At 47.3% G+C, this 13,245-nt stretch overlaps 1 protein-coding gene and 1 long non-coding RNA gene across 4 annotated transcripts in view; one reads left to right on the plus strand and one right to left on the minus strand.

Annotated features, from left to right (window-relative positions):
• The window catches only part of LOC140620098 (uncharacterized), a 19,176-nt gene extending 15,797 nt beyond the window's left edge, over nucleotides 1-3,379 (minus strand). The window contains exon 1 of one of the 2 annotated variants that reach the window (XR_012019835.1): nucleotides 3,009-3,379. This is a non-coding gene — a long non-coding RNA (uncharacterized lncRNA). Of the gene's footprint in view, nucleotides 1-2,967 lie in introns of both variants that reach the window. The other variant, XR_012019834.1, reaches the window with a different exon arrangement.
• Nucleotides 3,233-13,245, plus strand: part of RAD54B (RAD54 homolog B) — an 89,490-nt gene continuing 79,477 nt past the window's right edge. Inside the window, exons 1-2 of one of the 2 annotated variants that reach the window (XM_072803888.1) lie at nucleotides 3,233-3,368; nucleotides 6,339-6,489. In XM_072803888.1, coding sequence (XP_072659989.1) covers nucleotides 6,355-6,489 — 135 coding nt within the window. In that variant the 5' untranslated portion in view covers nucleotides 3,233-3,368; nucleotides 6,339-6,354. Of the gene's footprint in view, nucleotides 3,369-5,629; nucleotides 5,687-6,338; nucleotides 6,490-13,245 lie in introns of those variants that run through there. The other variant, XM_072803889.1, reaches the window with a different exon arrangement.

The raw sequence follows: 13,245 nt of genomic DNA on the forward strand, positions 1-13,245 counted from the left end.
TGAACCACCCAGGCATCCCTACATATTGATTCCTTTATTTTTATTTTTTTTAATATTTATTCCTTTAAATTCCCAATCCAGAGCTGTCCTGTGACACCCAGATTTGCATCTTGACATCTCCACCAGATGTCTAGTAATCACCTCAAATTTGACAAACTCAAACTGGGCTCTTGATATTACCTGCACCCCCACGCCACTGTGGTCATTATCCTTTGTTATCTTTTTTTTTTTAAATTTTCAATTAACAGGGCAGCCCACGTGGCTCAGCAGTTTAGCACCGCCTTCGGCCCAGGGCGTGATCCTGGGGCTTCAGGATCAAGTCCTACATCAGGCTCCCTGCATGGAGCCTGCTTCTTCCTCTGCCTGTGTCTCTGCCTCTCTCTGTGTGTCTCTCATGAATAAATAAATAAAGTTAAAAAAAATAAAATTTTCAATAAACAGCAACTCCATACTTCTGATTTCTCAGACCAAAAAGCCTTAGTCATTCTTCCCTACTGTATTTCTTTCATACACTACTTCTGATCTGACTTCTCTCATCAAAACATAGCTAGACTAACTGTTCCACCTCTGATGCCAAGCCACCATTGTCTGTCTCTTGTCTTAAATATGGTGATTGCTTCCCAACTCAGCTCAAAGCCCTTCCATGGCCATAGAATAAAAGCTGGAGTTCTTATGATAATCCAGAGTTTTCACCCCTCCTTGTTATTTCTTTGACCTCATCTACTCCTCTCTGAGCTCACTTTGCTCCCGCTACCATCTTCTGACTGTTCCTACTGGCCCTGAGGACATCATTGCTTCAGGACTTCTGTTTAAAGAGAACTTCCCTGGCTACCCTATCTAGATTTTCAAAACCTTCCATCTCTGCTTTACTCTTCTCCTTACCACTTTTCATTATCTAACACTACGTAGTTTTTTAAAAAAATTTATTCATGAGAGACACAGAGAGACATAGAGACACAGGTAGAGGGAGAAGCAGGCTCCCTGTGGGGAGCCCGATGTGGGACTCGATCCCAGGACTCCAGGATCATGCCCTGGGCTGAAGGAAGGTGCTAAACTGTCTGAGCCACCCAGGGATCCCCTAACACTACAGAGTTTACTCATTTATCTTCTTTATCATTGGATGCAAGTGGTGGACTTTGTGATTGAAATGCAGAAAATTACAAATCATTCATTTATGTAATAAGACATGTTAGTATTGAGAAATAGTTATATTCTTGTCATTAAAGTGACAGATATCTTTCATAGCCTTTTTTTCCCAGCCCACCTTTATCTAATATCATAAAATAAGTAAAATAAATATTTCATAATTTTTATTAGAAAGAATAAAAAGTGAGATTGATTTCTTCTCCCATAAACAGTTCCTATAAATTGTAAATAAACCTTTTGAAATTTACTATTTCAAAGAAAAGTATTTTATTTGTCATGCTCTGAATAGGACTAAACTTCTTTTGGATTATATTTGTCAGTTATAATTTTGCTGTTTGTCCTTATCTTTTTTTTTTTTAAGATTTTATTTATTTATTCATGAGAGACCAAGAGAGAGAGAGGCAGAGACACAGGCAGAGGGGGAAGCAGGCTCCATGCAGGAGCCCAATGTGGGACTCAATCCTGAGACCCCAGGACCACGCCCTTAGCTGAAGGCAGAAGCTCAACCGCTGAGCCACCCAGGCATTCCTGTTTGTCGTTATCTTTATTGTACAAAAATAACCCTAATGTTTGCTGTTATACAACTCAACATCTTTATTTAAAACACTAATTTTGCTAAAATAAAAAACCAAAAAATTTTAACAATTTAGTATGTAAAAAAATGATACAGGGGCACACGGCTAGCAGTTGGTAGAGCATGTGATTCTTGATCCCAAGGTCTGAGTTCAAGTCCCACACTGTGCATATTTCCTTAAAAATAAAATAATATAAAAAAATCTTAAAAATGATACCTTCTCTAGTACAGTTTGGTAAAACTTAGTCTTCTGTAATTTTCACATCTGTTTTAGAGTAAATGGCTTTTTTTGTTTTTGAGAGAGAGTATAATCGGGAAGAAGTAGAGAGAGGAGAGAGTCTTAAAAATAGCCTGGTGCTTAGCCTTCAACATGGGGTTTGATCTCTCAACCCTGAGACCATGGCCTGAGCTGTAATCATGAATGAGATGCTTAACCATCTGAGCCACCCAGGCACCCCTAGAACTAACGGCTTTTGAAAATCATGCTGAATGATGAAAATTGTATTCACTTATTTTAAGTAGGCTGCACACCCAACATGCCCAATGTGGGGTTTGACCTCATAACCCTGAGATCAAGACCTAAGCTGACATCAAGAGTCCAGTGTGCAACCGACTGAGCCACCCAGATGTCCCTGTTCACGCATTTCTAAGTGTTTTGTTTAAACTGGAGTATTCTGATAGATCATACAGTGACACGGTTTGGAGATACTTTTTTTTTTTTTTTTTTTTTTTATTTATTCATGATAGTTACAGAGAGAGAGAGAGGCAGAGACATAGGCAGAGGGAGAAGCAGACTCCATGCACCGGGAGCCCGACGTGGGATTTGATCCCGGGTCTCCAGGATCACGCCCTGGGCCAAAGGCAGGCGCCAAACCGCTGCACCACCCAGGGATCCCGGTTTGGAGATACTTTTAAAAAAATATAGATTTTATTTCTTTGAGAGGCAGAGCAAGCATGAGTGGGTGAGCCTGGAACTCAGAGGCCTCAATGCCAGGAGCTGAAACCAAGAGGAGGCTTAACCAACTGAGCCACCCAGGTGCCCCTGGAGATACTTTTGCATTAAAGGCCTAGGACCTGTCTATTTCCTTGCCTTGTCACTATATTAAAGGGTATCAGGCCATTGTTAGTTTGCCGATTTGTGCCAGGCAATTTAAGGGCCTGTATTATTTTAGCAACACTGCTAAAGTCACTTCATTCCTAACGTGCTGCACGATTTAGGAGCTGCGCGGGCAAGGACGTTTGCATACCGTTTCTCCAAGCACAGACCATCCACCTGCAGCGAACACACCTGTGTCGACGTTCCAGATTTAAGCTGTGTGATCTGCTCTAAGATGAGGTCTGTATCCTCAGCTCCTACAGCGGGTGACAGGAGGCCATCAACAAGGAAAGAAATATTTTTTCCAAGTAGATATTTCGGAGCAGGACCACACCTCGGACCCGGACCGCAGGCGCTTACGGGGCCGAGCAGAGACCCGCGCATGCGCAGTCGAGGTCGTGCGAGCGGAGCCGGTGGAGGGCAGTGCGCGTGCGCGGCCGGCTCGCCCGCTATAGGCTGCTCCGAGGCGGGAGCCTTAACCTCCGGGAGGTGACGGGACCTCGGGCGCCGGCTGTCTTGCTGGGACGCGCGGCTTCTGTGGGATCTTCGCCCGTACGTCCTCGGAGGGGGCGGCTTGGGGGGCTGCGGCGGCCTGTGCGGGACGGCGTGGGGAGGGGCGCCGAAGGGGGCCTGCGGGGGTGGAGGGAAGGAAGGCGGCGGAGCGGCGGGGGGAGGGGAGGGGAGGGGTGCGGAGCGACGGGGGACGGAGCCGAAGGGGAAGGGGCGGGGCCGAGTGGGGGCGGAGCTAGAGTGTGAGGGGGAGAGGGCGGAGCTAGAGTGAGGGGCCGAGTGGGGGCGGAGCTAGAGTGTGAGGGGGAGAGGGGGGCGGAGCTAGAGTGAGGGGCCGAGTGGGGGCGGAGCTAGAGTGAGGGGCCGAGTGGGGGCGGAGCTAGAATGTGAGGGGGAGAGGGGGCGGGGCTAGAGTGTGAGGGGAGGGTGAGGGCGGAGCTAGAGTGAGGGGGAGAGAGGGCGGAGCTAAGTGTGAGGGGCCGAGTGGGGGCGGAGCTAGAGTGTGAGGGGAGAGTGGGGGCGGAGCTAGAGTGAGGGGGGCGGAGCTAAGTGTGAGGGGGAGAGGGGGCGGAGCTAGAGTGAGGGGCCGAGGGGGGCGGAGCTAAGTGTGAGTGGAGAGTGGGGGCGGAGCTAGAGTGAGGGGGGCGGAGCTAGAGTGTGAGGGGGAGAGGGGGCGGAACTAGAGTGAGGGGGGCGGAGCTAAGTGTGAGGGGGAGAGGGGGCGGAGCTAGAGTGAGGGGCCGAGTGGGGGCGGAGCTAAGTGTGAGTGGAGAGTGGGGGCGGAGCTAGAGTGAGGGGGGCGGAGCTAGAGTGTGAGGGGGAGAGGGGGCGGAACTAGAGTGAGGGGGGCGGAGCTAAGTGTGAGGGGGAGAGGGGGCGGAGCTAGAGTGAGGGGCCGAGTGGGGGCGGAGCTAGAGTGTGAGGGGGAGGGGGCGGAGCTAGAGTGTGAGGGGGAGAGGGGGGCGGAGCTAGAGTGAGGGGCCGAGTGGGGGCGGAGCTAGAGTGAGGGGCCGAGTGGGGGCGGAGCTAGAGTGAGGGGCCGAGTGGGGGCGGAGCTAAGTGTGAGTGGAGGGTGGGGGCGGAGCTAGAGTGAGGGAGGCGGAGCTAGAGTGTGAGGGGGAGAGGGGGCGGAACTAGAGTGAGGGGCCGAGTGGGGGCGGAGCTAAAGTGAGGGGCGGGTGGGGGCGGAGCTAGAGTGTGAGGGGGAGAGGGGGGCGGAGCTAGAGTGAGGGGCCGAGTGGGGGCGGAGCTAGAGTGAGGGGCCGAGTGGGGGCGGAGCTAGAGTGAGGGGCCGAGTGGGGGCGGAGCTAAGTGTGAGTGGAGGGTGGGGGCGGAGCTAGAGTGAGGGGGGCGGAGCTAGAGTGTGAGGGGGAGAGGGGGCGGAACTAGAGTGAGGGGCCGAGTGGGGGCGGAGCTAAAGTGAGGGGCGGGTGGGGGCGGAGCTAGAGTGTGAGGGGGAGAGGGGGGCGGAGCTAGAGTGAGGGGCCGAGTGGGGGCGGAGCTAGAGTGAGGGGCCGAGTGGGGGCGGAGCTAGAGTGAGGGGCCGAGTGGGGGCGGAGCTAAGTGTGAGTGGAGGGTGGGGGCGGAGCTAGAGTGAGGGGGGCGGAGCTAGAGTGTGAGGGGGAGAGGGGGCGGAACTAGAGTGAGGGGCCGAGTGGGGGCGGAGCTAAAGTGAGGGGCGGGTGGGGGCGGAGCTAGAGTGTGAGGGGGAGAGGGGCGGAGCTAAAGTGAGGGGCCGAGTGGGGGCGGAGCTAGAGTGTGAGGGGGAGAGGGGGCGGAGCTAGAATGTGAGGGGGAGAGGGGGGCGGGGCTACAGTGTGAGGGGAGGGTGGGGGCGGGCTAGAGTGAGGGGCCGAGTGGGGGCGGAGCTAAAGGGGGCGGGGGCGGGAGGGATGGGGCAGGGGCGGGGGGACGGAGCTGAATAGGGCGGGGGCCGAGTGGGGGAGGAGCTAAATGCGGATGCGGGTTGGGGCGGATATAAGATGCGGGGGCGGGGTCGGGATGGAGCTAAGGGGGAGGGTGGGGCGGAGCTGAAGTCTGCGGAGGTGGGGGTCGGGGTCGGGGGTGGAGCTAAAGTGTGGGGCGGGCGGGTCGGTCGGGGCGGAGCTCATGTGTGCGGGCGGTGGGAGTCGGAGTGGGGGTCGGAGCGGAATGCGAGGCGGGCAGGGTTGGGTTCGGGAGGGATGGGGGTCGGGGTCCGGATCAGAGCTAAAGTGCACGGGGCGGGGGGGGGGGGGGGGGGTTTGCGGCGTCGGAGGATGGGGACCGGGTCGGGGTCTGGAGGCGGGGCGCGGCCGGTGGGGGTCAAGGCAGTGTCGGGGCCGGAGTTGGAGTGTGCGGTCCGGGGCCAGGAGCATCGGGTGAGGGGGGGTCGGGGGCGAGCTGGGGCCGGGGCTGAAGAGTGAGGGTGTCGGGGTCGGGGGGGTCGGGTGGCAGCAGGGTCTTGGCGGTGCGCAGGCCCCAGGGAGGGGCGACCGCGGGCCGGGGGTCTCCCTGCGGGGCCTCCCTGCGGGGCCCGCCCGGTGCTGGGCTGTTTGCCGGGGCCTCCCGAGTTGGCCCGCGGGGCTGGCAGGGTCGGGGCCCCCCCCGTGCGTGGGCACCGTGGGCGGCGCGGTCAGGAGCCACGGGGGTCCCGGGGTCCCGGCGGGGCCCGCTGCTGGGGGGGTGGAAGGCGGAGGGCGGGGTCAGCGGGGCGGCGGCTGGCCGTCGGCTCCTCCTGCGCAGAGGGGTACTGCTTGCGCCCTGGAGGCCTCGGGGACCCGGGCCCCCCTCGCATTCTCCAACACGCGGGCTCACGTTTACGGCATCCTGCTTAAGTCCTCGATTCCTTACAGGAGCCCTTTGTGATGAAAATAAAATCTTACTGGCTGTTAAACTTATATTTTAAGGCTTTTTGGCATATTTAGTCTCTTACTGTATTTTTAAAGATACGGTTGTAGCGATGAACTGTTTTCCTATTTGGAGTTAATTCTATCAGATGCATGGATGATCTGTGTTTTGGGTATTTTTTAGGTCGGTACTGCTGAATATGAGACGGTCTGCAGCGCCAAGTCAGTTGCAGGGGAATCCCCTCAAAAAACTAAAATTCGTACCACCAGCGAGAAGTAATCCAAGTCCAGATGAAGGGATTACAAAGATGAGTCCTGATGTAAAATTAATTGAGGTAAAAAAAAAAAAAAAAAGGAAGCATAATATAGAGAAGCACGCACTTTTTAAAAAAGACATGTCACTTAAGTTAACAGTACGTCGGGCAGCCCGGGTGGCTCAGTGGTTTAGTGCTGCCTTCAGTCCAGGGCATGACCCCCGGGGTCCTGGGATCGAGTCCCACATTGAGCTCCCTGCAGGGAGCCTGCTTCTCCCTCTGCCTGTGTCTCTGCCTCTCTCTCTGTGTCTCTCGTGAATAAATAAATAAAATCTTAAAAAAAAAACAAAACACAAACCACACTTGGGCACCTGGGTGGCTCAACGTTTGAGCATCTGCCTTTGGCTCAGGTTGATAGTAAAAATATAAATAGTAAAAAATACCTCTGTGAGGGACAAGGTAGATATTTTCATAAAAATAAATTATTGTAATCAGTGTTCTTTTTAAAGTTACCACATATGGGATTCCTGGGTGGCTCAGCAATTTAGTGCCTGCTCTCAGCTCAGGGCGTGATCCTGGAGTCCCGGAATCGAGCCTGAAGTTGGGCTCCCTGTAGGGAGCCTGATTCCCCCTCTGCCTGTGTCTCTGCCTCTCTCTCTGGGCATCTCATGAATAAATAAAATCTTTAAAAAGAGAAGGGGAGTCAGAAGGCTTGGTTGGAAAAGCATGCTACTTTGATCTGGGTTTATGAGTTCAAGCCTCATGTTGGGTATAGAGATTACTTAAAAATAAAATTTTGTGGATGGAACTAGAGGGAATTACGCTAAGCAAAATCAGGAAAAGACAACTACCATATGATTTCACTCGTGGAATTTAAGAAAAAAACTGATGAACATAGGGGGAGGGAAGGAAAAGGAAAATAAGATAAAAACGGGGAGGCAAACCATAAGAGACTCAACTCTAGGAAACTGAGGGTTGCTGGAGGGGTGTTGATGGGGGTGGGGGTGGGAATGGGGTCACTGGGTGATGGGCATTAAGGAGGGCATTTGATGGAATCAGCCCTGGGTGTTATATGCACCTGATGAATCACTAAATTGTACCCCCGTAACTAATAATACAGTATATGTTAACTAAATTGAATTTAAATAAAACATTTAAAAAATCTTAAAAAAAATTTTTTAGTAAGGATATTTAAGGATTCAACATATGTAAGTAATGATGTGTATCAATCTGGATGTTTCATTTGTCCTTGCCCCCCACCAGTGTGGAGCTTGAACTCATAATGGCAAGATCAAGAGTCACATGCTCCATTGACTGAGCCAGCCAGGTGCCCCTGTTTCCTTGCATTTTGTCTATAAGAAGTAAATGCTTAAAGCAGTCTGCTCAGCCCCCCCCCCCCCTTTTTTTTAAAATAAGCTCTATGCCCAATAGGAGGCTTGGACTCATGAACTCAAGATCAAGAGTCAGGTACCCTACCAACAGCCAGGTGCCCGTAAAGCAGTCTTATTATATGTTGTTTACTACTAAGAGAAAGGATTGTTTTTGGTCAAAGGTCCTATCCATGAAGATGGTATATAAAGGTATATAGAAGGTATATAAAATGGGCAGTTCACATTTCCTGCTGCTACTGTTTTCTGATCCATTTGTGGTATGGGGATTAAAGTCTACAAATCTTTTTTCCCTCTCCTTTATGTTTGTTGTAGTTGACATAGAATATTAATTTCTGGTGTACAACATAGTGATCTGACAATTACAGTGTATCATGCTTATGATATTAACTTCAGTCACCACCATCCTAAAAACCATTTTTAAGTTTGCAAATAAGTGGCATTAATTATACTCACAGTGTTGCATAACCATCACCACTGATTTCAGTAGGAAACGTTTTCATTACCCAAACTATAACCATTCAACAGGAATTCTCTATTCTCTCCTTTACCCGCCTCCTTGTATCACTATTGTACTATTTCTCTTCATGAATTTGACTTCTAGTTACTTCATGTAAGTGGAATCATAAAATATTTGCCCTTTTGTTTCTGGCCTATTTCACTTAGCATAATGTTTTCAAGTTTCATCTGTGTTACAATGTGTGTCAGAACTTCATAGTTTTGTGTGGTTGAATAACATTCATTTGTGTCTATATACGGCATTTTGTTTATCCATTTTTTAAAAAGATTTTATTTATTTATTCATGAGAGACAGAGAGAGAGAGAGCGAGAGAGAGGGGCAGAGACACAGGCAGAGGGAGAAGCAGGCTCCTGTGGGGGAGCCCGATGTGGGACTCGATCCTGGGTCTTCAGGATCATGCCCTGGGCTGAAGGCGGCGCTAAACTGCTGAGCCACCGGGCTGCCCTATCCATTCATTTTTTGATGGATAGTTGGGTTGTTTTCACTTTTTTGGCTGTTGTGAATAATGCTGCTGTGAGCATAGGCATACAAGTTTCTATTTGAGTCCCTGTGTTCATTTTTCTAGGAGTGGAATTGCTAGGTCGTATGGAATTCTACGTTTAACTTTTTGAAGAACTACCAAACTGTTTTCCGCAACTGCTGCCACTCTGTTTTACATTCCCACCAGCGATGTGTCAGGGTTCTGGTTTCTCCACACTCAGCAACTTGTTATTTTTTCTGTTTTGTTTTGTTTCGGTTGTAGACATCCTAGTAGGTGTGAGTGGTAGTTCATGGTAGTTTTGATTTGCATTTCTCTTATGAATAGTGATGCTGAACATCCTTTCATGTGCTTATTGGCTATTTGTATATCTTCTTTGGAGAAATATCTATTCAAGTTCTTTGCCTGATTTTTAATGGATTGTTTTAATTGCCTTTTTGTTAAAAAGGTCTACCAATTTTTGGGTCAATGTTTTGGGTCTGCGTGTGTTTTATCATACGTTTCTTTAGAATTTTGGTGACAATGTAATAAGAAAATACAGGTTTCTGTTTTTTAATAACTTTTTTTTAAAAAGATTTTATTTATTTATTCATGAGAGACACGGAGAGGCAGAGATACAGGCAGAGGGAGAAGCAGGCTCCTCGGAGGGAGGCTGACGCGGGACTTGTTCCCAGACTCTGGGACCACGACCTGAACCAAAGGCAGATACTCAACCATTGAACCACCCAGGTGGCCCAAGGTTACTTTTTTTAATTAGGTTCTTTAAGAACCAAGGTTACTTTTTTTTTAAAGCAGCTTTAATTAGATACAATTCATATACCATACAATTCATTGGTATTTATTGTATTCATAGAGTTGTACAGTGATCACCAAGATCCATTTCAGAACATTTTCGTCACTCCAGAAAGAAACCTCATACCTATTAGCAGTCATTCGCCTTTTCTCCAAATCTCTCAGCACTTTGCAACCACTAATCTTTTTCTGTCTCTGTAGATTTGCCTTTTTTTTTTTTGTTGTAGATTTGCCTTTTAGAGACATTTCATATAAATAGAATTATACCTTCATCATACTTGTAGCTTTTTGTGACTGGTTTTTTTTCCAGTTAGCATAATGATTTCAAGGCACCCATGTTTCAGCATGTATCAATAATCTATTTCTTTTTATTGCCGAATTTATTTGTTTTCTATTGTTGCTATAACAAGTTACCACAAGGTTAGTGGCTTAAAAGAACACAAATCTATTATAATTCTGTAGGTCAGAAGTCCAAAACAGATGTTACTGGGCTAAGATCAAGGTGTTGGCCTAGGAAACCTGAAAGACTGCACAAAAAAATTGCTATAACTGATGAATGAATTCAGCAAAGTTGTAGGGTATAAAATCAGTGTTCAGAAATCTGTTGCATTTATGTACACTAATAATGAAGTAGCAGAAAGAGAAATCAAGGAACCGATCCCATTTACAATTGTACCAAGAACCATAAGATACCTAGGAATAAATCTAACCAAGGAGGCAAAGGATCTCTACTCTGAAAACTATAGAACACTTTAAAACAAAACAAAACAAACTATAGAACACTTTTAAAAGAAATTGAAGAAGACACAAACAAAAACATTCCATGCTCATGGATGGGAAGAACAGATACTGTTAAAATGTCCATTCTACGTACCCATTCAATGCAGTCCTTATCAAAATAACACCAGCATTTTTCACAGAGCTAGAACAAACAGTTGTAGAATTTGTATGGAATCAGAAAAGACCCTGAATAGCCAAAGTGATGTTCAAAAAGAAAACCAGGGGCACCTGGGTGGCTCAGTTGGTTAAGTGGCTGCCTTTTGCTCAAGTCATGATCCCAGGGTTCTGGGGTCAGGCCCTGTGGTGGGCTTGCTGCTTAGTAGGGAGGGGGTCTGCTTGTCCCTCTGCCTCTGCTCTTTTTCTCTCTCAGGTAAATAAAATCTTAAAAAAAGAAGAAAAAAAAAAAAACCCAAAGCTGTAGGCATCACAATTCGGGACTTCAAGCTGTACTACAAAGCTGTGATCCTCAAGACAGTGTGGTACTGGCACAACAGCAGACAAATCAGTGGAACAGAATAGAGAACCCAGAAATGGACCCTCAAGTCTATGGTCAACTAATATTCGACGAAGCAGGAAACAATATCCAATGGAAAAAAGACAGTCTCTTCAACAAATGGTGTTGGGACAGCAACATGCAAAGGAGTGAAACTGGACCACTTTCTTACACCACACCCAAAAATAAATTGAAAATGGATGAAAGACCTAAATGTGAGACAGGAATCCCTCAAAGTCCTAGAGGAGAACAGAGGCAGCAACCTCTGTGACCTTGGCCAAACAACTTCTTACTAGATGTCTCTGGAGGCAGGGGAGATAAAAGCAAAAATGAACTATTGGAACTTCGTCAAGATGAAAAGCTTCTGCACAGCAAAGGAAATAATCAATGAAACTAAAAGGCAGCCTACGGAATGGGAGAAGATCTTTGCAAAAGTGTTGGCAGAGCTGTACTCACATCTGGAGGCGTCAGGGGGAGATTGTTTCCTTTGCCTTTTCTAGGTTTGATAGGCCATCTGTATTTTTTTTTTCCCTTTTATTTTCAAAGGCAGCAATGACACTGTCAGTTCCCATGTTACCATGTGTGTGGTTCTCTCAAACTGGGTATCATTTGATTAGATTGGGCCAACCTGGGTCAGCCAGGACAGTCTGTCCATTTCAGGAGAGATTACTGTAAGCACATCTAAATCACATCTGCAAAATTCTTTTGCCTTGTAACATATTCACAGAATCTGGGGATTAGCATAGACATCTTTGGGCAGCATTACTCTGCCTACCTTACTGTATGATACTGTATTAATGGACCATCTCAGGTGACAGGCATTTGGACTGTTTCCACTTTTCAAATCATGAGTTATTACTAGTAATGCTTGTGAACATTTGTGTATAAGTTTTCATGTAGACGTGTTTTCATTTTTCTTGGGTACGTTCCTAGATGTAGAATTGCCAAATCATGTGATAACTCTGTGTTTAACCTTTCATTAATGAACTGCCAGACTCTTTTCCAAGGTGGTATTTTTGTTCCTGCCATCAATGTATGAGGGTTTCAATTTCTCCACATTATTGTCAACACATTATCTTTTTGATTGTAGCCATTCTAGTGGGTGAAGGAAAGTCTTAATAGTGGTTTTGATTTGTGTGTCTCTGATGGCTAATGTTATTGAGCATCTTTACATGTGCTTATTGGCCATTTGTTTATATTTAAACTATTCAGATCCTTTGACCTCTGTGTGTGTGTATTTTTTAAAGATTTATTTATTGATTTTAGAGAGGGAGGGAGAGAAGGGCAGAGAGAGAGAGAGAGAAACAGACTTTCAAGCAGACTCTGTGCTTAACATGGAGCTTGACCCCAATGCAGGGCTCAATCTCAGGACCCTGAGATTGTGACCTGAGTCTTAACCAAGAGTTAGATGCTTAATCAGCTGAGCCACCCAGGTGCCCTCAGATCCTTTGACCTTTTGTAAAATTGTATTATTTGCTTTTCTTTTTTTTAAGAGAATTCAGTTTTTTTTTTAAAAGATTTTATTGAGAGAGAGTGCATAAGAAGGGGGCAGGGGCAGAGGGAGAGGGAAAAGCAGACTTCTGGCCAGTGAGCAGGGAGCCCAGCATGGGAGCATGACCTGAGTTGGAGGCAGACACTTAACTGACTGAGCCACCCAGGTGCCCCCTAACTGTTATTTAAAAAAAAAAAATCTAGATACAGGTCCCTTATCAAGATATATTATTTGCAAATATTTTCTCCCATTCTGTTGGTTATTCACTTTTTTGATAGCATCATTTGCAACACAGAAGTTTTAAATTTTGATTAAGTCTGATTTATCTAATTTTTTTTGGTATTGATACTTATGACTTTGGTATTATATCTAAGAAGGTCATGAAGAGTTACTCCTTTATTTTATTTATTTGTTTTTTAGAGAGAGAGGTGTGAGGGGCAGAAGGAGAGGGGGAGAGAGAATCTTAAGCAGCTCCTCTCCCAGACATGGGACTTGATCTCACAACCCTCAGATCATGACCAGAGCTGAAACCAAGAGTCAGATGTTTAACTAACTGAGCCATCTAGGTACCCCTGTATTTTTTTTTTTTTTTTAATTAATTTGTTCTGGGTGCCTTGCTGGTTCAGTTAGTAGAGGATGTGATTCTTGATTTCAGGGTCATGAGTTTGAGTCCCATGTTAGGTGTGGAGATTACCTAAAAAGAAAATCTTAAAAAACAAAAAACAAAAAAACCAGGGCAGCCCAGGTGGCTCAGTGGTTTAGCACCACCTTCGGCCCAGGGCATGATCCTGGAGACCCGGGATTGAGTCCTGTGTCGGGCTCCCTGCATGGAGCCTGCTTCTCCCTCTTCCTGTGTCTCTGCCTTTCTCTCTGTGTCTCTCATGAATAAATGAA

This window comes from Canis lupus, chromosome 28 (genome assembly GCF_048164855.1).
Source record: "Canis lupus baileyi chromosome 28, mCanLup2.hap1, whole genome shotgun sequence".
Lineage (NCBI taxonomy): Eukaryota > Metazoa > Chordata > Mammalia > Carnivora > Canidae > Canis > Canis lupus.